We start from the raw sequence: 20,457 nt of genomic DNA on the forward strand, positions 1-20,457 counted from the left end.
GATTACAAGTATTTGCACTGTAAAAAAAATAGTATTTTTCAGTTCACCTAATACAAATACTGTAATGCAATCTCTTTATCATGAAAGTAGAACTTACAAACGTAGAATTATGGACAAAAAAAACGGAATCCAAAAATAAAACAACGTAAAATTTTAGAGCCCACAATTCCACTCAGTCCTACTTCTTGGTCAGCCAATCACTCAGACAAACAAGTTTGTTTACATTTGCAGGAGATAATGCTACCCACCTCTTGTTTACAATGTTACCTGAAACAAGTGTTCTGATGGCACTGTTGTAGCCAGCGTCACAAGATATTTACGAGACAGATGTGCTAAAGATTCATATGTCCCTTCATGCTTCAACCACCATTCCAGTGGACATACATCCATGTTGATGACAGGTTCTGCTCGATAACCATACACAGCAGTGCGGACTGCCAAATGGTCATTTTCATTATCTGAGTTATATGCCACCAGCAGAAGGTTGATTTTCTTTTTTGGCGGTTCGGGTTCTGTAGTTTCCGCATCGGAGTGTTGCTCTTTTAAGACTTCTGAAAGCATGCTCCACACCTCGTCCCTCTCAGATTTTGGACAGCACTTCAGCTTCTTAAACGTTGGGTTGAGTGCTGTAGCTATCTTTAGAAATCTCACACGGGTACCTTCTTTGCGTTTTGTCAAATCTGCAGTGAAAGTGTCCTTAAAATGAACAACATGTGCTGGGTCATTATCCGAGACTGCTATAACATGAAATATATGGCAGAATGCAGGTAAAACAGCAGGGGACATACAGTCCCCCCCGCAAGGAGTTCAGTAACAAATTTAATTAAAACATTATTCTTTTAACAAGCGTCATCAGCATAGAAGCATGTCCTCTGGAATGGCGGCTGAAGCATGAAGGGGCACATGAATGTTTGCATATCTGGAACATAAATACCTTGCAATGCTGGCTACAAAAGTGCCATGAAAATGCCTGTTCTCGCTTTCTAATGACATTGTAAATAAGAAGAGGGCAGCATTATCTCCTGTAAATGCAAACACATTTTTTTGTCTTAGCGATTGGCTGAACAGGAAGTAGGACTGAGTGGACTTGTGGTCTCTGAAGTTTTACTTTGTTTTGTTTTTGAGTGCAGTTATGTAACAAACAAAGAAATCTACATTGGAAAATTGCACTTTCACAACAAAGAGAGAGTACTATATTACTTGTATGAGGTGAATTGAAAAATAATATTTCTTTTTTTTTATCATTTTTACAGTGCAAATATTTGTAATAAAAATAATATACAATTTGATTTCAATTACAACACAGAATACAATATATATGAAAATGTAGAAAAACATCCAAAATATTTAATAAATTTAATTTGGTATTCTGTTGTTTAATAGTGTGATTAAATCTGCGATTAATCATGATTAATTTTTTTAATCGCAATTAATTTTTTTAGTTAATCGTGTGAGTTAACTGTGATTAATTGACAGCCCTAATATATGGTTTTGTTTTTATTAATTGTCTTCTGGGTCTTGAACTATTAGGACTCATGTTTGCTTTTCTCTGCAACTATGAGGGCTATAAACTTTTTTTAAAATGAAAGGTGAGATTCTTATGTAATCAAATTATTCCAGGACCTGGCGCTTTAAGAAAAACGCAGAATAACATGAAATGGCAATAAAATATGAAATCATTAGCATTGACAACGGTTTAATTCTCTCACACAAACTTGGTGGTCTCCCCTCTGCTCAGCAACAAATTAATCACAGAGACAGAGCTACAGGAGAGTGAAGTCTCCTACACTGAAGTCTCGTATTAAAAAGGATATGTCTGCACTTTGAGCTGGGGAGGGTGATACCCAGCTTGAGGAGACATACCCATGCTAGCTCTCATTGAGCTAGTGCACTAAAAATAGTGCAGCCACAGTGGTGTGAGCAATAGGATAGGCTAGCCATCCCTCATACATGCCCTTCCAAGATTCTAGATATATGTGGTATGCTATGACTATGCTGTAGGTGTGGCTATGCTCTATTTTTAGCATGCTAGCTCAATGAGAACTAGTATATATCTCCTTGAGCTGGGCATCACACCCCCAGCTCCAAGTGTAGACATACCCTAAGACTGCATCAGTCTTACAAAATGTGCTACACAATATTTACTGGCTTACTAAAGTATTAGTAAAAATAATTAATAATTATTTTGCTATAGCCCCAACTTTAGAGGTTTGCTGCTCACCATAATCACACCAGGGCTGTCCTGAGGATTTTGAAAAAGCCTTGTGATATATTTTTGGAATACATCTTAACCTTAATGAACCCTTCACAACTCTGCCCCTCGCTACTAATCTGTTCTTGTATTTTATCATGTTTACACCCCTTTTACTCCATCAATACCACCAGCCCTGACTCCTTGTTTGTCCATTTATCCCACAACCATCTTTGTACTTTCCTCCACAACACTCCTCACATGTGGGCATGACAACATTGGAAACTTCAAAGGGCTGTCGCAGGAGAGCTCCTGCAGCAGCGCTTTGAAGTGTGAGTGTGGTCATGCGCGAGCACTGGGAGAGAGCTCTCCCAGTGCTCCTGGTAATCCACCTCCACGAGGGGATTAGCTCAGAGCGCTGGGAGCACGGCTCCCAGTGCTCGGAGCCTGTTTACACGAGCGCTTTAAACCACTCTGACTTGCTGCATTCAGGGGGGTAATTTTATAGAGCGCTATAAAATGTAAGTGTAGCCAAGCCCACATAGAACACACCCTTTAAAATAGGTTGTAAAGTCTCTTTCCTGTGCTCCTTCATATCCCTCCTCACAATGTGTGGCAAATTACCGGTACTACCATAATACAAATAAAAAATAATTTATGTGAAATGTGTGTTGCGATTGTGAGGTATTGTTCCCGCCTAACCATCTCTAGTAAGAGAACTGAAACCCAGCTGCGTGTGTTGGAGATTTTGCATTGTTGCTAACATTTAGAAAAGTTTAGCAAGGGGCAAATGTCCATATAAACTGGGGGCCTGTCCTTAAGGCCCTGATTCAGCAAAGCACTTACATACGTACTTAAATCTTGTTGATTTTCAGTTAGACTTGAGCACATTCTTCAAGTTAAAGATGTGCTTAAGCGATATGCGGAATTGGAGCCAAGGTTGGCAGGAGTGGATGTATGGCAGGGGCGGTGTGGGCGCATACACACGTGCATGCATTCTGTTGAGTGTTAGGACTTTTAAAATATTAACTACTTAACTGTCACAACCACTCTGTTAGAGAGATGAGTAGAATCCCCATTTTGCAGATGTGAAAACTGAGGCAGAGCAGTTAAAGTCAACATGTTCAAATTTGGGTGTATAAAGTAAAACACCTGAATTTGCATCTCTGGATTTAAGTGCCTTTCTTTAGGCATTCAAATTTGATTATTTTGACCAATATGACTTCACAAAGGCGACAGTGGTAGTTGGGTCAAGATAGGATTACTCCCTTCCTCTGTCCCTTATTTAGTGTGCAATTAGAAATTTCATATCTGGTCTGTGAATGTAATGTCAAGAGCAGATGTAGGTAGGTTTGTTTTTTTTAATTAAACGTCCCAGGTATGAGCCAAGCCTCTTCAGAAACTTGCTGCCCTGTGCCATCTCTCTTATTAGCCATAGTACATTATGCTGTGAATTTGTTAGATCTCTTAAACTAAATAGGGATGGCCCTGATTACTACGTGGATGGGAACCTTAGAGGGAAATCAGAGGAACTGCTATGAGTGGTACAGTAGCGGATGCTTTTCTCTTTGAGTCAGTACTAACTCTGATGTCCCAGCATGGTGCTGGTGGGATGCTGTGCTGCAGAAGGAGATGTGGATCACTCAGTGAGGGGTGGTCTCACTTCAGAGTGAGTATTTAGCTCAGTGCCCCCAGAATATTTGAAAATACTTCACAAATTAACTATCAAAAAGGAAATATTTTGTATTAATTATTAATTGTGGTTTGTTTCATATAGTAATGAAGGATCAGCAGAGATGTGCTCAGTTAGTGATCACTGCAACTAGGAAAATGGTCACACTTTCAGATGATACAGACTGAACTGTTTCCGGCATTTATCACATTAATGATGTCAAAAGAGTCCAGACTTGGCTCAGCTCGAACACTAATGAGATCTTACATCCACCAGAGCAAAGCCCAGAATTAATTCTAATAGGATTTTTAAAATATAGGAATCCACCAAATTAAATCCTAGCCAAAACACCAACGGGCCCTCCAAGCTACAGGAACACAACAGCTCTAATTCAACATTAATTGGATATCACATGTATAAGTTGAAACAACAGACTAACATATGTTTCAAAGTAAACCAGTTTACATACAATCAGTTGTAAGATAATGAGAAAAGACCCAGTTTCTCAGTGTCTGGGGGAGGGTGAAAGTTTCAGGTAGGTGGGACAGCACCCCGGAAAGGTCAAGATAGAAGAGTGGGTTATGGGGGATTGAAGGTGGTCAAGAGCTCAGAGAAATACATTTGAGATTGAAGAAGCAAACTGAATAGTTAAAATTGAAGTCAGAGGAGAAGTAGAGATGGAAGTGAGGTCAGAGAAGTAGGGTAGAACAAATCCATGTCCATGAAGCATTCTGAAACTAGGTGAATGAGTGATTTGGATTGAGAGATAGATAGGAAGGCAATGGAGACAATGAATTATAAAGGTGTTGTGTTTCCACCTTCTGAGGCAAGAATATAGTCTGGCTGCAACATTCTAGACCTCCTAGAAGCTTTATGTATGATTTCAATGCCTTTTGAAGTTCTTTTATAGAAGCATATGATATAGTTGGTAGGCTGCAACAGTGTCATTGTGTTAGATGAATAAATATTGTTACTAATTCAAAAATACATGTATTTACTCCATATACCATAAATGGCATCTTTGCTTCCTCCCAGAGTGCCCTAAATCTGTTTTCTCCAGGATCCTAAGATGTAGCATGTTTCAGGGAGATTTTTTCAAACTTACCACCGTGACTCTCTCCATCACTGTTGAGATATTGGTAATAGTCATGGGGCTGACGGTAGAGGTCTGACTCATAGGATACCACGTCTTCTGAGGGCTGCAGAGAGAAGAGGAAAGATTAGGCCTGAGAGTTTGGACAAAGCTCTTTCACAATTATTTAGATCAGTTAGGCACATGAGGGGAAGGGGGATGCCAAGACACTATCTGTCAAGGAGGGGATGTGCAGAGGAGGGTCTTCAAAAGTTCTTATTTTACTAGCAGGGGAATGAGGAAAAAAAAGAAACCAACAAGTGGCCTGCAAAAAAGGAAGTTCACCTCCTGGGAGCCAATGGGAAATGAGTTTGCTGCTATCTATACAGTAGACAAGGAGATCCCAAGGAGATAGTCCTTTGGCTAGCAGTTGGAAAGAAAAATAATTCAAGGACTTGTGTAATGCTGTAGGAAAGGTGTGCTCTTGGAAATCAAGCACAGGTGCATGCCTCCTCCTTAGTACTGGCTGATACCCACTCTCCTCCCTCCTCCCCATCACCAGTGCAGGCAGACCCCTGCCTTAAATGCTGGCTCTGGGTGCTTGTGGGTGGTCTGTGTGAATGGTGCTGAGGTTTGTGACTGCTAGTAGGTGGATACAAGTGGGTGGTCATGCTGGGACCACAAGATTGAAACACTTCATTTCTGATCACTTGTCCAGGACTAGTGTTCAGAAAAGTTCACGGATGCGGTAAGCATTTGTATTGTTCTCCCTGAAGTCTTGCAGTCCCCTGGAAAATCCCAAACACTGGACACTACAGCATGTATATCATGTAATGTATTAAGGTATTTTTAAATAAATTTGGTGGTGTTTAATATTAGTTATGCATAACTCAGTGTTTCACCAGACTAAAAAAAAAGTTAATTTTTCTCTCTTTGGTGGTTCCCATTCCCAGCACTATCTAGTAGATCCCTGGGGTCTAGACTGCTGCTGACATCACAAGCAGTTCCCATTTCCAAGCTCAAGAAAAACAACATAGCAGTAGTATTCAGTGGACTTTGTTAAACTTTTGTCCAAATAACTTTGTCATAGTACTTTCTTTCTGCAGAAACAGGAAATTCTTACAATGTCAAGTATAATGAATAGCCTCTCAGACTTTGCTGCGAGAGGAAATTACAGTTTGGAGAGAAATATAAACATTTCTATATTTTTTTCTTATCCTGAGATGTTTTGCTTAATTAACATTCAAGAGCCACGCAAATATTGAAAATAATTTAATAAATTAGATGACACTCATTTTTAAAACATCATTCCAATTAATATCTTGCCTCTACATTCTGACCTCTCCCCCAGCCTGAGATATTTGGGCTACACTTCTCTTTGTGAAAATGCCACAGGGCTTTTCAGCCTTGTCCACATCCCTTCTGCTAGATTCTCTGCCTTTAACAGTGCAGACTGGCTGCTCAGTGATCCCACTTTTCTATTGCAATCCTAGTTTTTAAATCAAAATTTGGAGCTGCAGTGATCAAAATCCTTCCCCCTCTCTCTGTCCTCTCTCCCTTAGGTGACTGAAATTTTAGGGGTTTTGGTCCCCAAATGGGAAGCCCTGCCATGCTCCTTCCCTTGTTTGTTTTCTCCTCCCTCGTCATGGCAGAGGAATGCAAACAGCACAAGGAGGCCTTGTCAGGATCTACAAAGGAGGATGTCTGCCATAATTCCTTCCAGCCTGTGCTCCCCTTGCTGTGACCAGGGGAAGGAGCTTAGCATCTAGACTTGACTTGGTAGGGCTTATGCATCCCTCCCCAAACAGCCAAGTCTTTTCAGAACTGACTGTCTTCGCTGACTGTACACTCTTCAGAATTAAATTAAAAAATCTCCCCAAACTCACCTACCCTCAATCCAATTCAATCCAAGGGGAAAGTTCGAGGGTCGCAGCCCAGGTTTTTAAGTAGGTAATTGAGTCACTTGGGAAAGAATCTAGTATCTTTTCTGACTCTCCTTATTGCCAAAAAGAAGCTCTGGAGTTCTTGGGCTGCCCCTCTAAGCTTCCTCCTCTTTACTTGTGTATTTGTCGATGTGTACTGTGGCTTAGAAGCTCCCTCCCACCCAAGATGACTAAGATCCAAAAGTGAAGCAACTGCTCAAAGGACTGATGACCACCACTACCTCAAAAAAAAAAAATAAAAAAAGGTAAAAGAACAGGAAAAAGTCAGAAAGTATTCCAGACCCTCATCTCCTGTCATTAGATTTAGCTCCTCGCCTGAAGAAAAGGGTACTCTTAGCTTTGGATTATGATAAAACCAAGCTAGAGAAGCAGGAGAGGTTCTCTCTTCCATCTCCCCCCCCCAGATTTGTTTGAAAACATGGGGAGTACCTGGGGAAAACAAGGTGATGGCTGCCATTAAGAGTCTGTCAGAACAAGAAGATGAGCAGGTTAGCACATGGGAGAAGTATTTCCCATTGAAAACTAAAACAGAATTTGCCTTTCCTCATTGATTTACTCCTTCCAAGATGGCAGTAGGGAGGAGTGTGAAACTCACAACCAAGGGGAAAGGGTGAGATGGCAGACCACTGAAATGTTACAGGGGTCCTAGAACCCAAAGTCTTTTTTTCTCCAAGATCAATGCAGCAGTGGCACTTCTGGAAAAGGACGTGGCAATTCCTATAGAGGGCGATTTCTTCCCAAAGGATAAAGAGGATAGAAAGATAGAAGTGAACCTTGGAAGGGACTTCAAAGCTTCTTCAGTGTCCTTCAAAGCCTCACTGGCACCATGTACTTTGTTAGCACCACCTGTTAGAATGTTCTAATGAGATGCCTTAAAAAGCCACAACTGAATAAAAAACAATGCTAAAGAGACAGACAGATTGCTGCCATGGCCTTAGAGAATCCATAGAACTAACTTGTTGGCCAGTGGATAATTTATTCAAAGCAAATCTTCTATGCCTCAAAATTCTCAGGCACGACTGTTCAGGGAAAGCTTGATAAAGTGGTAGCTAACAACCAGGAAAAGCAAAAGTCAAGAAGGACAGTAGGCTCTTATACAGGACAGAAGCTGTACCTGTAGTCACTTGTACCCACAAACAGAGGTACCAGAAAAGGGACTCCTCTTATTTGACGGGTAAGACCTAGTCCCAAAACACTGAAGGGAAGCCCAGATCACAATGAGTCTAACCCTTCCTTCCAGATCAGTATGACTGCAACGGAACCTGCCTCCATCCAGAAATAGGCCTACAGGGCAGTATATACCACTTCTCAGATTTCAGATCTGTGGGTACAGGACAGAGGACAGCATGGATACTCTTTGGTCCTCTTGGTTTCTCCTCCACATCCTTTCTTCATGCCCTCTCCAACTACCAGTGATCAGAAACATCAAGTAATCCTGATTTCTCATACCTCCAACAGCTTAATGATGGTAACAATCCCTCAAGAGAAAAGGTGCTGAGTGTTGTACTCTATTTTCTTCATAGTGGGGAAAAAAACAGGAGTCTGGTCTGTATTAAAGCTCAAGAGGCTGATAATGTTCTGAACTGATGTTCTAGCTTCCACTGTCTCTACAAGTTAACTCACTGTATTTTGTTTCCATATACATGCAGCCTGGATTCAGTCATGTCAGTAAGAATTTCTGAAATCTCTCCTCTTAGAAGACATGAGCCTTAGTGCTGCTTCTTAGTCATTTGTAACCATCACTGACTCTCCCCCCACTCATAAATCATAAGAAATAATTCTTACTTTTTTTGACAGAAACTTCAACACACAAAAGAAAAAGAATTGTACATGCAAAGTGCAGTTAAAACATTAGCCTTTGTAATACAGATCATTTCAGGAAAACATCTGTGTGTTTCCTTTCACCCCAACTACCTGAGTCTGAAAGCATTCCAGTCCTCCACAGCTAGATGGATCAAGTGCTGTATCATTGAAACATATTCAGCCACACATAAACAAGTTCCAGAACGGGTCATTCAACACATTCCACAGCAGCATCCTGTACAGAAAGGGCCTCAGCCACCACAGAGGAAATCTGTAAAGCTGCCACCTGTCATCCGTAAAAAGTTTTATAAAGTATAACCAACTTCACATTCAAATCTCTGAAGAAGCATCCCTTGGCAGGAAGGCCAAGCAGTGGTCCCAAAATAGATAAATACTACCAGTTTTAGATAAGGGAGAGAACTTTCTTCTTTCCTACTTGCTTCTCCTTCCCTAATATTTGTTCCTTACTACTAGTGATTCCCCAAATTTGGGAGTGAGGTGGGAACACAGAGAAAATGTGTTACCTGGTGACTTCTGTTCTGAGACTGCCCTCTTCCCCAAGGCCTCCCTCACAAGAGAACTCCAGAGTCACATGAAGTCTGTGCTGCAATCAGTATCAGAAAGGCACAGAGCAAATGTCTGATGGGAGAAGAGGTCAGTTCCAGAAAGAAAATCATCAAGTAGCAAATTTTCCATATTCCCCCATTTCAGTATAATTTTTAGCAGCCAGTAGTCTCTCAAACTCCTAGAGGTAAAAAAAAATAACGATTTCTCCTATTTGAAAGCTAGTATTATAAATTCAGCACAATTATTAAGCCAGTCAGCATTGGTTCTAGCTGCACAGAGTTTTGAGATACAGCCAATTGAAATCCAATTCAGAAATGAAGTGGGAATAAACAGGCAAGAGAGTAATCAGAATAATATGATTTTAAAGTCTAAAAAGTTTAAAAAACCACCAGGACTAGAAAAATTTGGGTAATTAAAAATTAGACACCTCACTAAACGTGACATGATTATCACTCAGAAATCTAATTGTCTCCAGTGGGAGCTGTGGGTGCTCAGCGCCTCTAAAAATCAGGCTTCTTTTGTATAGGTTTATTTATTTATGAATTTAGATGCCTTGATTTTAGACATCCTATTTTGAAAATTTTGGCCTTAGATTCTCTGCCTTGTGGTTTATTGGCCTTCCTGGTCACTGACCCCTTGGACAAAGAAAAAATATCATATTAATTCTTGCATCCCATGCCAGTCTGCTCCTCACAAGGACCTTAAAATGGAACTTCCTATCACCAAAGTATCTAAATAGATTCTCTCAGCTGTATGGATGGGATGACTAATATGTGAAGATCGATAATAAATTGATGCCAATTTCTGTTTTCTCTCTCCTTTTCCTTGATGAACTCTGTCATAGTAAGACTGAATGTTTTATCTATCCTTCATAGAATTCATCTCAAAGATCCCTCCTTAAATCACCGTTTAGTTTCTACTTTAGGTTTCATTAAACTTATATTTTTGTCTATCATCAGGAAGAGAGATGAGCTTTCTCTGAGCCTCCTTCTCCCATTGACACCAGCATGTGCTCCTATGGTCTCTTGGCCTCCCCACTACCACACACTTTGGGCTAGCCTGCCTTCTTCTGGAACCCCCCAACCAGGCACACATTTACCAGGTAGTTTAAGCCATTACTACTTCTATGATGCACATTGATCTGAAAGCTTTTTCCAGACAGGAAACAAAAGAGCAGCACATGTTACTTTCTAGAGATTTTAACTCATGTGTATTATGAGAATTCCATGCTCTTTGAGGAAGGTGACAGGAAGGTTTGCTAGGAACTGATTGTGCTTTGAAGCTGGTCTCCTTTCCTACATGCCCTGAGCTTCAGTAGGTCATCCAAGACTATCTTCCAACCTCAAGCAAGTGTTCAGCAAACACATAAATCAAATATGTCATTGACATTAAAGGAAGAATTGCCCCACCCTACCCCTTGGCTTGGCAAATCTAGATAAAATTACTGCAGCAAGAAAAGAGCTACAAAGCTATTTGGACAGTGTAAATGAGAAGTTAAGAAGAGCTGCAAGTGGTCCAACTGAATTCCAAATAATAAATTCTCTGTCTAAGTTTTTGTCATATGGTTCAATCAGCTTGTACATTTACTGAATTCTGTTTGGGTTTTTGTTTTGTTTTTTTTTTCTCCTTGGTGTGTGATTCAAAAATACCCAACACAACTCCCCATGATGTGCAGCTGAGACTGGTTTTATGGACAAACTCAACCTTATTTCCTTGGAAAAATTTACAAAACTCTTTTTTAGAAAGGGGAAAATCATGTTAACCTCTTCACTCCATAGACTCAGTGGCCCACGCAGGAAATGCAGGTGTGCTAGACATGCTGTATATGGAGGGTTTCTTTCCCCTCTCTCACACACAAAATTTCACATCAAAACTGTTGGTTCTACAGGCAGCTCCTTAGAGATTCTCAGGCATCTCAGGGCACCACGAGACAGAGGTTTACAATTGTAGACCTTTCTGCCTTGGTGTGAAAGTGGTTAGATCCAGAACTGTACTAGAGAGAACATTTGTCCTAGTTTATAGGATTCTTCCCACTGCATCTTCCACATTAATTGTTTAACCTCCAAAGAAAGAAACTGTGACTTTTAACCATATTCAGCCATCACTTTCCAAACCAAGCCTAATGGTTCTCTAGCCGAATCAGGAGGAAGGCAGTTACAGACACACCCTAAACTGAAAGGGGAGGGACAGAAGAAGGAAGTGTCACTTCACAGAAACGCTGACTCTATAAACAGCTAATGTCTGTCCCCTAAGGAGTCCCAGTGGGCCAGCCACTTACAGTGAAACTGTGTGTGCTCAAATTGCTGGTACGCAAAGCACCTAAACTCAAAACAAAATTTAAAAATTGTGGAAAATACAAAGTAATCTATTTTTGAATATTTTAATCACATAAATCAGAAAAAAATATTTGTTCTGTCAGATGCTTCAATAAGATGTGATTCTATTTCCACTACAAATAGTCTCTCCTCTGAACAGAGTGTAGCTAGAACTCCAATCTGAATGGATTAACAAAGGTTATAATAATGGGTAGATGGTGCTGGATTTTCACTCACTTCACACTCTGGAATTTGAGAGTGGAAGAGAGGCTCCTGAGAAAGAGGGTTATAGGTGAATGAGACCGTTAGAGCAGTTAGGAAACCCCTTCTCTTTATTTTTCCTCAGACTCCAGGGGAAGATTTGGTCAGTTTTTATAGTAATGCTTGTTGGAGAATTCAAAATTGTGGCATGACCTCAAAACAAGCCCAGAGTCATTTATGGAGAACAGTGGAAATCTCGATACTCATTCAATTCACTCAAATCCTTTTCAAATTATGATCCTGACAGATTCACAGACAGACTGACTGGACTGATGTAGGCAACATGGGACACTAATAATTTTGCATGTTCCTTCCACCCAGGGGGTAACTATTGGATTCCATGATCTCCATGATCTGAGAAATATTGCAATAGTGTGTGAAGGGAGAGATCCTGCTACGGTCACACTTATTTTGCTAGCAACATTGATGGCAACAACTGAAAGCAATTGAGAGATATATTTATGGAGGCTAGGTAGCGCGATGGGAGATGGCAAAGAGAAAACCTGGTAAAAATTTTGCCAAAGTGTCCCTGGGGCTGTACTGTCTCCTAACTGAGTACACATGGCCTGTAAGTAAAGCATGTGCCCAATAAAATCCCCTCATTTGACTTCTCTGGAATTTATACAGAGTTAACAAGTGTACCCAGGGCCATCACCCACCCATTCTACTTCAGAAACTCCCCATTACAAAGCTGGTGTGTCTGAACAGCAGACTGGTGAAACAACTTTCCTAATAAACAATAATTCCCAAGTTAATTACTTTAAAGTAAGAGTTAACAGTGTAACAAAGCTTCAAAGGCAGAAAAATCCAATGATCACTTATAAAAAGGAAAGTTTGTGTCTCTGGAAAAAAATATAGAGATTTAGTTAAGGTTTTATCTTGAACTTTCCAGCTGACTTTTTATATTCCAAAAAAGGAAAATTTTCAACCCTATTATACACAGATGGGTGGAGTGAAGTAGGGGAGATTTAGGATTATTTCAAAGACACAAATTTCACTCATATTTAAAATAAAAATCTCAAAATCTATAGAAACTGAATCCAGAGACTAGAATCTTGTCCCTTGCAAATAGCAAGCAGCCGTGGAGTTTCCAAAATATAAAACCAGCACTTGGTTGCTTTTATCTCACAGACTGGCAGATATTTTAAATACATAAAATTATGTTTAAGTATACAGATTATAAATAATTACAACCTCAAACAAAACCCAGCTTTTATACCACAAAGCCAACTTTGGAGAAAAGTTTTACTGATGTGTTATGTCTATAAAATATAAAAATACTCAGAAACTATACAAGTTCAGAGAGCAAACATTAACTTCCCATTCATTAGAAAACTTGTCACTAGCTTTATACATTGACCTGAGCCCAACTTTCAGGCATTACAAACACAGACAAAAAGAGAGGCATTCTCAGATAGTAAATCCTAATTTGCTTTGTCTTTTGTTGCTGAACCCAATGAGCCATATTTGGAATTAACCCCATATACTCACAGGGGAAATGAGGGGAAATCCTTCCATTTTGCAAGCTTGCAACATTCAGCCAACTTCTTAGTGAATTTTCTAATTTCAGTTTTCAAACATCCAGAATAACTGACTTTAAAAATTGCATCAAAAAACCAAAAAAACACAACACAACAAAAGTGAGATCTTTGGACTCCTTGAAGTCCCCTTGTTGTGATGGATCTCAGGATAGGAGACGGGCCCTAATTAACTTTCATACTTTTCTGTAATAGGTTCTGAGGTGAGAACCTTCCCTAGACTTATCTGAAGTTCCTGATTTTATCAAATGTCTGTAGAAGGGAGATAGTCCCTGGGCTGTATCAGCTCAGTGTGACATCACATCAGCCTCAAACCCAGTTTGCATAAATCTCATTTCAAGGAGTTGTAGTGCTGAAACAGGAAGTCTGTCACCAGCCAGATCTGCCATAGGCAGGTGCTTACTATATAACCAACAGCGCAGGCCCCACCAGTAAACAAGCATACTGGTGCAGTGTTTTTTATTGACGGTGAGAGAACAGAATGCTTCATATAAGTAGAGTTTGAAGCACAGTGATGTTACAGCTCTCCGGTTTAATGCAGTGACACAGATCTGAGTTAGTGACTCTGCTTATGATGGTAATACAGTGACATGAGCCTGCATTAATGGTAGCCCTGTGTTGGAGTGATGCAGCAACATATCTCAGTGTCCATGATACCTCTTTCTGGGAGCAATGCATGCTCAAAGATATGGTCTTAAGTTGTTCAAAAGGCTGAAGAGAACTCCATAGACACTGCTTAATAACCACTTCTGATATGGAGCTAAGTGATTAATTGAAAGTGGTTAAGACCCTTCATATGTTTCCTTGAGGTCTCTGAACTTATTGGATTGTAGAAAGGGAAAGCATTTAGTGGGGAGTGGAAAAGTGTCCCTTTTTGGGTAGATCTACATTGCAAAAAAAGACTTGTGGCAGCAAGTCTCAGAGCCCAGGTCAACTCACTCATGCTACAGGGCTAAAAATAGTAGCATAGATGTCCAGACTGAGGCTACAGCCCAGGCTCTGAAACTCAGTGAGGAGGGTGTACCTGTCCCTTTGTGTACAGAATCTGAAGATTCAGATCCTAACATTTTCCTGAGCAGACTCTGCACCAGCCCTTCTTCCCATACATCATCCTCCCTCTCTCTGTCCTGCTGTTTTACTTAAATGTGGCTGCACTGAAAATATGTGCCCTATCATTGTGCCTGGTGCTGGCAGGAAAATGAGGAGGCATGGAGCAGGGTGTGAGGGTTGAAGCCTTGCAGCCTGTGTAGAGCTGACATTCTTTCTAGCTCTGCAAAATGCCTCCTCATCTTGCAATTAGTTGTTCTTATTTTGGAAAAATGAATTGTGGTCATTTGGATTGTTCCCCTTCATTCTATGCCCTGTGCCACAGGTTCTGCTTTTGGCAGGAGTATGCTCACCGCTCACCTGGGACTATGTGTGAAGGGGAATTTCAGCTAAAGTGCAAACTTCCTCCCTCTTACACTGGTAAAACCAAAGGCCGGTCACAAGTTCCTCTCTTTCCCAGCCCTGAAGAACCCAACAAACAAACCATATTAGCAATGGGCTGGGGCTGGGACATGATGGGAGGTTAACTCTTGATGTTCTAGATTGAATTTCTTCCATACTGACTGGTACCTAAGCATCACATTCCTGTTTTGCTGGCACCAGAAAATCTTGTTGTTTACTTTGAGGAAAACAAGCTGCTAAATAGTTCACATCAAAGACCACCTTCATCTCTGATAGGTAGCAAGCTTAGTGGGTAAAGGGAATGCAGCAGTTGGGTAGCCCTTGATGTTCATAAGAATAAAAGGAAAACTACAGAAATATAGATTAGATGTAACTACTCTAAAAGAGATACAAAATTAGCTAAAATCAAATGTAGAATCCTCATTAATGGTTCTTTGTCAAGTAGGATCCTACCGAGAGCCATTCTGGGTCCAATCCTATTTATATTTTCATTCTTGACTTGTAGATTGTAGAGGGGAGTTCACTAATCAGATTTATTGATGATGCATGTCTGTGAAGGGATCAAAAGTACTTGAAAGACTAGGGTTAAAATAAAGCACATTGGTGATCATAACTTGTAAAAATGATCAGAAATCAATAAAATAAAATTAATTAAAAACAAATGTGAAGGAACAGTGAAATACATAAATCTTGAATATGGATAACTGGTTGGACTGTGGTTATAATAGACGATAAACTGAACAAAAGTAGTTGTGGCTATCTGGACATCATGTATAGGGAAGACATGCTAACTGACTGTTAATACAGTGAAACACATCTTAAGCACCCACTGGAAGGTAAAACAAGTTAAAAGTGATGCTTAATTCAGGTGGCCTTCTACTAATGACTAAATTCAATTGTAGTCAGTATATTGGAAGATACTTTGGGGCCGTCATTTAAGACAGGAAATTACCTAATAAGGATGGATGTGTTGCACAAACTTCACTGTACTCAGAGGAATGGTAGAAAGAGGATAGGTGCCAATTATTGTACTTTGTCAATTAGAACAGAATAAGAAGTCATAAAACTTGAGCTACAGAAGGAAGAATGCTGTAACTCTAAGAACAGTCCAGCAATGGAACAAGCTACCAGGGAAGGTGGTAGAATCACCCTCAGTTGAAATGTTCAAGGCTAAGACAAAACACTCATTTAGAGTACTAAATTTTGGTTAGGGAAAATAACAAACCTGTTGTGATTCAGCCTAGATGACTATCTAATCTGTGTTTTTATACCAGATCTATCACTGTGTTATCTTTGTGTTCAGAGTCACTTGTGAGGTCCTTTCCAATGCAAATGAGTCTGTAAGTAGTTTAATAAATTCAGATACACTTTGAATTAAGAGGGTCCCAGGGTCTCCATTAATATCATTTAGTTTTTATACAGTGCATGGCATTTTACAGATAAAACATAATCTCTGCCTTGAAAAGCTTCCAATCTCCAATTGTACAAGACACAGAAAAAACAAGAGGCAAGATGAGCAGGTAAATGAAGGACAAGGTTTACACAAATTAAGGTAATCACAGGTTTCTTGGTTTTGTATTGAGATTGTTTCAGGGTTGTTTGTTTGTTTGTAACTTTAAATATTTGTATCTATTTGAAAATAGCATTTTTATTAATTTGGTTTAGGGGTAAAGGGCAGCATTAGAAAGTCAGAAGAAGTCAATTTGAGGATAGATTTTAAGAAGGAAAAGGAAGCTGCCTGGCATACAAGAACAGTGATGTCATTCAAGGCAACAGGGAAGGGTGAGAAAAAGCAGATGCATTTATTGGAGAAGAATACAGAGGTTGCCTGAAATAAGTGGAAATGGCACATGGTACAAGTAGGTGAGTGGCAGGAGCTGAGAGTTGAGATGTGGGAATGAACAGAACTATTTAGAGTCTTGAAGATGAGAACAAATAGTTTGAACTTGATGTCAAATGAGAGAGGTAGAGCCAGTAAAAGTATTCAAAATTGGGGGTGATGGAATCAGAGCAATGGAAGAGGAAGATGAGCTTAGAAATGGTATTTTGAATAATTGGAGGATGTAAGTCGAAAGCATATTTCCACACAAAGTGCACACAACTCTAAGACTGGATACACAGTGTTTGGTGCTCCTCACACACAGAGTGTACTCCATCTATTGAAAAGGCTCCTGAAGTTGCTTTGAAGAAGACTAAGGCAGCTTTTGCTTTGTTGAGAGTTTGGGAATAACTCCTAAACTGAAAGATAAACCTCTGGAAAAGTTTAACAAGAGGTTTAATGTAATTAAATTACAGAAAACCCCTTCTCTAAACTACATTTCTCCCTGCTAGCGTATATGACTGAAGCACATTTTAAGTGGCCCCACCCCCAATTCTACCCATGTATTCTTCAAACCACCTCTAACCACAAGCTACCAGAACAGAAGGGTTTTAACTTACAGCCACATCACATTGAGGTCCCTTTACCTCAAACCTTGCCTGGTGCTCACAAGGTAATTTTTCTTCCTACCAAAACCACATACAGGTCGCTGCCTCCTTTTATCTTGGTGACTCTTGTCACAAAAGAGCCTTTATGCAGTCTGTGCTTCTGAGCTTTGCTGTGATGATGAGACATGGCCTCTATGCACACTAGGATCCCACAGGTCTTGTATACCGTCCCCACAGCTATGTTGTCCGTAGGATTTGCACTCTCTCTTCAGGGCTGAAGTGGCTTGTTGGCCCTGTATACCATCCTCAGAGCCACGATGCCATGAGGACTTTACCCTACACTCCTAAGAGCCAAGGTTCCCGTCAGGTCTCTTACATTTTCCCTGCATCTGAGGTGCGATGGGTCTCTCTATTTAACCCTTTGTTACATGTGCTACCACTGAGGCCCAATATGTAACACCAAAATACAAAGCCTTCTTTATTTCCATGGTGGAAACAAGAGCAGGGCAAGAACTGATGCAAGTCTTCTGACTAAAGAGGAATTTGTTACCCCTTCTTTACAGATATGGAGTTTGAACCTAGGTAGCCTAACAAACTGAACACAGACACCACTGACAGACATACTCTATTGTATCTATGTGAGGTTCTATCCCTCACTGAAGTTCCCCTCCAAGTCCTAGAACACTAGAAAAGGTGTGCTGGTATAGCAAAAAAAATAAAAATAAAATAAAATAAAAGTGTGTTAGCTGGTATAGCTTATACCAGTTCTCTGAACAAAATAAACTATACCGACAAAGAATGTTATGCCAGTATAACTGCATTTACACTAGGGCTTTTGCTAATATAGAAATGTCACCAAAAATCACACCTGTAACTGACATTACTATACTGGCAAGAGTCTGTGGATTTAGACCAGGTCTACTCTCTCTCTGAACCAGGATCTCCTGTCCACACAAACTTGCTGCCTTTCAAGCATGTGGAGACAGATTTCACCTTTTAGCTCTGGAGAGGGAAGTTCACAGCCCATCCCAATCTGCCACCCACAGAAAGGTCGATATCCATTGGCAGTATGATGTGGCTATATAGTATTACTGAGGCAAGATTAAAAAAAATAGGGTGCAGATTGTCAAAAAAGGTCAGCACCCAGCAGCTCCCACTTAGGCACCTAAATATGTATTTAGGTTTTCAAAAGTGCTCAGCACCCAGCAGCTCCCATTGCGAACTATCTACTCCTAGACCAACAAGGAAAGAATTCATAGTTCTTTGAGTGATTGCTCATATCGATTCAAATTAGGTGTGCACGCGCTGTGTGCATGGTTGTCAGAAAGTTTTTCCCTTAGCTACTCCCGTCAGGTTGGCTGTGGAGCCCCCTGGAGTGGCGCTGAATATATGACCCTGCTGATCCAGCCCCTCCTTTGTTCCTTCTTACCGCCAGTGATGGTCATTGGAACTGCAGTTGCTTGCGTAGCAAGTGCTTCTCTTAGCGTGTATAGTAGCTATTAGTTTGTAGTTTAATTTGTATATATAGTTGTAGTTTGTAGATAAGGTATTGGGTGTGGGGTTTACCTCCCAATTACTTCCCTTCCCTTGGGTTCTGGGGCAAGCCTCGGTCCCAAGGGTTTAAGCCCTGCAGAACCTGCAGTAAGCCTATTGCAAGAGGCGACCCCCAGGACTTGTGCCTGAAGTGTCTGGGGAAGATGCACCAGGCAGAGAAGTGCAGGATCTGCAAGGCATTCCGCCCGAGGACTAAGAAAGAGCAAGACTTCCATCTGAAACAGCTCTTGATGGAGTCCGCTCTTCGCCCCCAGCCTGCCGTGGACTGTCAGGACCCAGCACCAAGCGTGTCCATGCGGAGCGCCCTGGCCTCCGTATGTGACACGGCACTGAGGCTGGACTCTGGCCTAAGAGACCCTTGGCACCGGCACTCCCCAGCACCACAGGCTGCGGAGACAACCCAGCACTGCTCCGACTCCCCAGTGCCGCACAAGCGGAAAAGAAGGACTGATGGGGTTGTTTCCCGGTGCTAAAGACAGTGGTGCCGGTGGGCATGGCAGCAGTGTGTCCTATGCAGGAGCACTAGGTGCCAACAGCACAGGAGTCGGTGCCGTTGACTTTGGTCCCGTTAAGGGGACTGTCAAGTCTGGCTCTCAGCAACACTCCTGAAAGGCAGTGCCAGGTGGAGGAGTTAGAGCTGCCCTCTACCCCGGACACTTTTGAAGCTGCCAGGGATTTGATTGCCATGATGGCACCTCATCCCATGGTAGTCAGAGTCAAGCCTCTGGTGCCACAACGACCGGCACCACCTAGAGCAAGGGTGTGCAAACTATGGCCCGTGGGCCGGATCTGGCCCATCAGGGCTTTAGATCCAGCCCGTGGGATTGCCAGCCCGACACCGCTCATGGAAGCAGCTGGCACTGTGGCCCCTGGAGGAGGTGGGGGGGCAGAGGTCTCCGCATGCTGCCCTCACCTGCAGGCACCGCCCCTCGCAGCTCCCAGTGGCCAGGAATGGAGAACCGTAGCCAATGGGAGCTTCGGGGGAGATACCCGCAGGCAAGGGAAGCACGCAGAGCCCTCTGCTCCCCCTTCCCCAGGGGCTGCATGGACGTGGTGCCGGCTGCTTCTGGGAGCAGCACGGGGCTAGGGCAGGCAGGGAGCCTGCCTTATCCCCGCTGTGCGCTGCTGCCACCCTGGAGCCACTCCAGGTAAGTGGCACCAGGGCGGAGCCCGCACCCCAAACCCCTCCTGCACCCCAACCCGTTACCCTGATCCCCCTCCTGAACCCCAACCCCCTGCCCTGAGCCCCTGCCACACCTCGCACCCCTCCTGCACCCCAACCCCTTGCCCTGAGCCCCTTCCTGCACACCGCACTCCCTCCTACACCCCCGCACTCCCTCTTGCACCCCAACCCCCTGCCCTAGCCCTACATTCATGGCCCTGCATGAAATTTGCCCACTCAGATGTGGCCCTCGGGCCAAAAACTTTTCCCACCCCTGGCCTAGAGGCAAGCTGGCTAGGATGAGACAGTCGCCCGCCCCAACTTGGCACCGCTCCCCATGGCACTGCTCTTGATCTCCCTTGTCACAGCACCATTTGCTGGCACCAGGTTCCAGGTGGGGTTCTCCAGCACCATCGGGGTGGCGATTACCCTCCCCGACATTGAAGGTGGAGCGACACCAGTCCCTGGCGCCAAATCCTCAGCACTGGTCCCCTTCACTGGAT

At 42.1% G+C, this 20,457-nt stretch overlaps 1 protein-coding gene and 1 long non-coding RNA gene across 2 annotated transcripts in view; one reads left to right on the top strand and one right to left on the bottom strand.

The window, feature by feature from the left end:
• Positions 1–13,623, bottom strand: part of SPI1 (Spi-1 proto-oncogene) — a 28,639-nt gene extending 15,016 nt beyond the window's left edge. Inside the window, exons 1-2 of the mRNA XM_048855269.2 lie at positions 13,316–13,623; positions 4,969–5,062 (exon numbers count right to left, since the gene is read on the bottom strand). Coding sequence (XP_048711226.1) covers positions 4,969–5,062; positions 13,316–13,360 — 139 coding nt within the window. The 5' untranslated portion in view covers positions 13,361–13,623. The remainder of the gene's footprint in view (positions 1–4,968; positions 5,063–13,315) is intronic.
• LOC142072344 (uncharacterized) overlaps positions 1–20,457 on the top strand; it is an 89,115-nt gene that overhangs the window by 24,424 nt on the left and 44,234 nt on the right. The gene's annotated exons all lie outside the window — the stretch shown is intronic.

The sequence above is a fragment of the Caretta caretta genome, chromosome 6, assembly GCF_965140235.1.
Source record: "Caretta caretta isolate rCarCar2 chromosome 6, rCarCar1.hap1, whole genome shotgun sequence".
Lineage (NCBI taxonomy): Eukaryota > Metazoa > Chordata > Testudines > Cheloniidae > Caretta > Caretta caretta.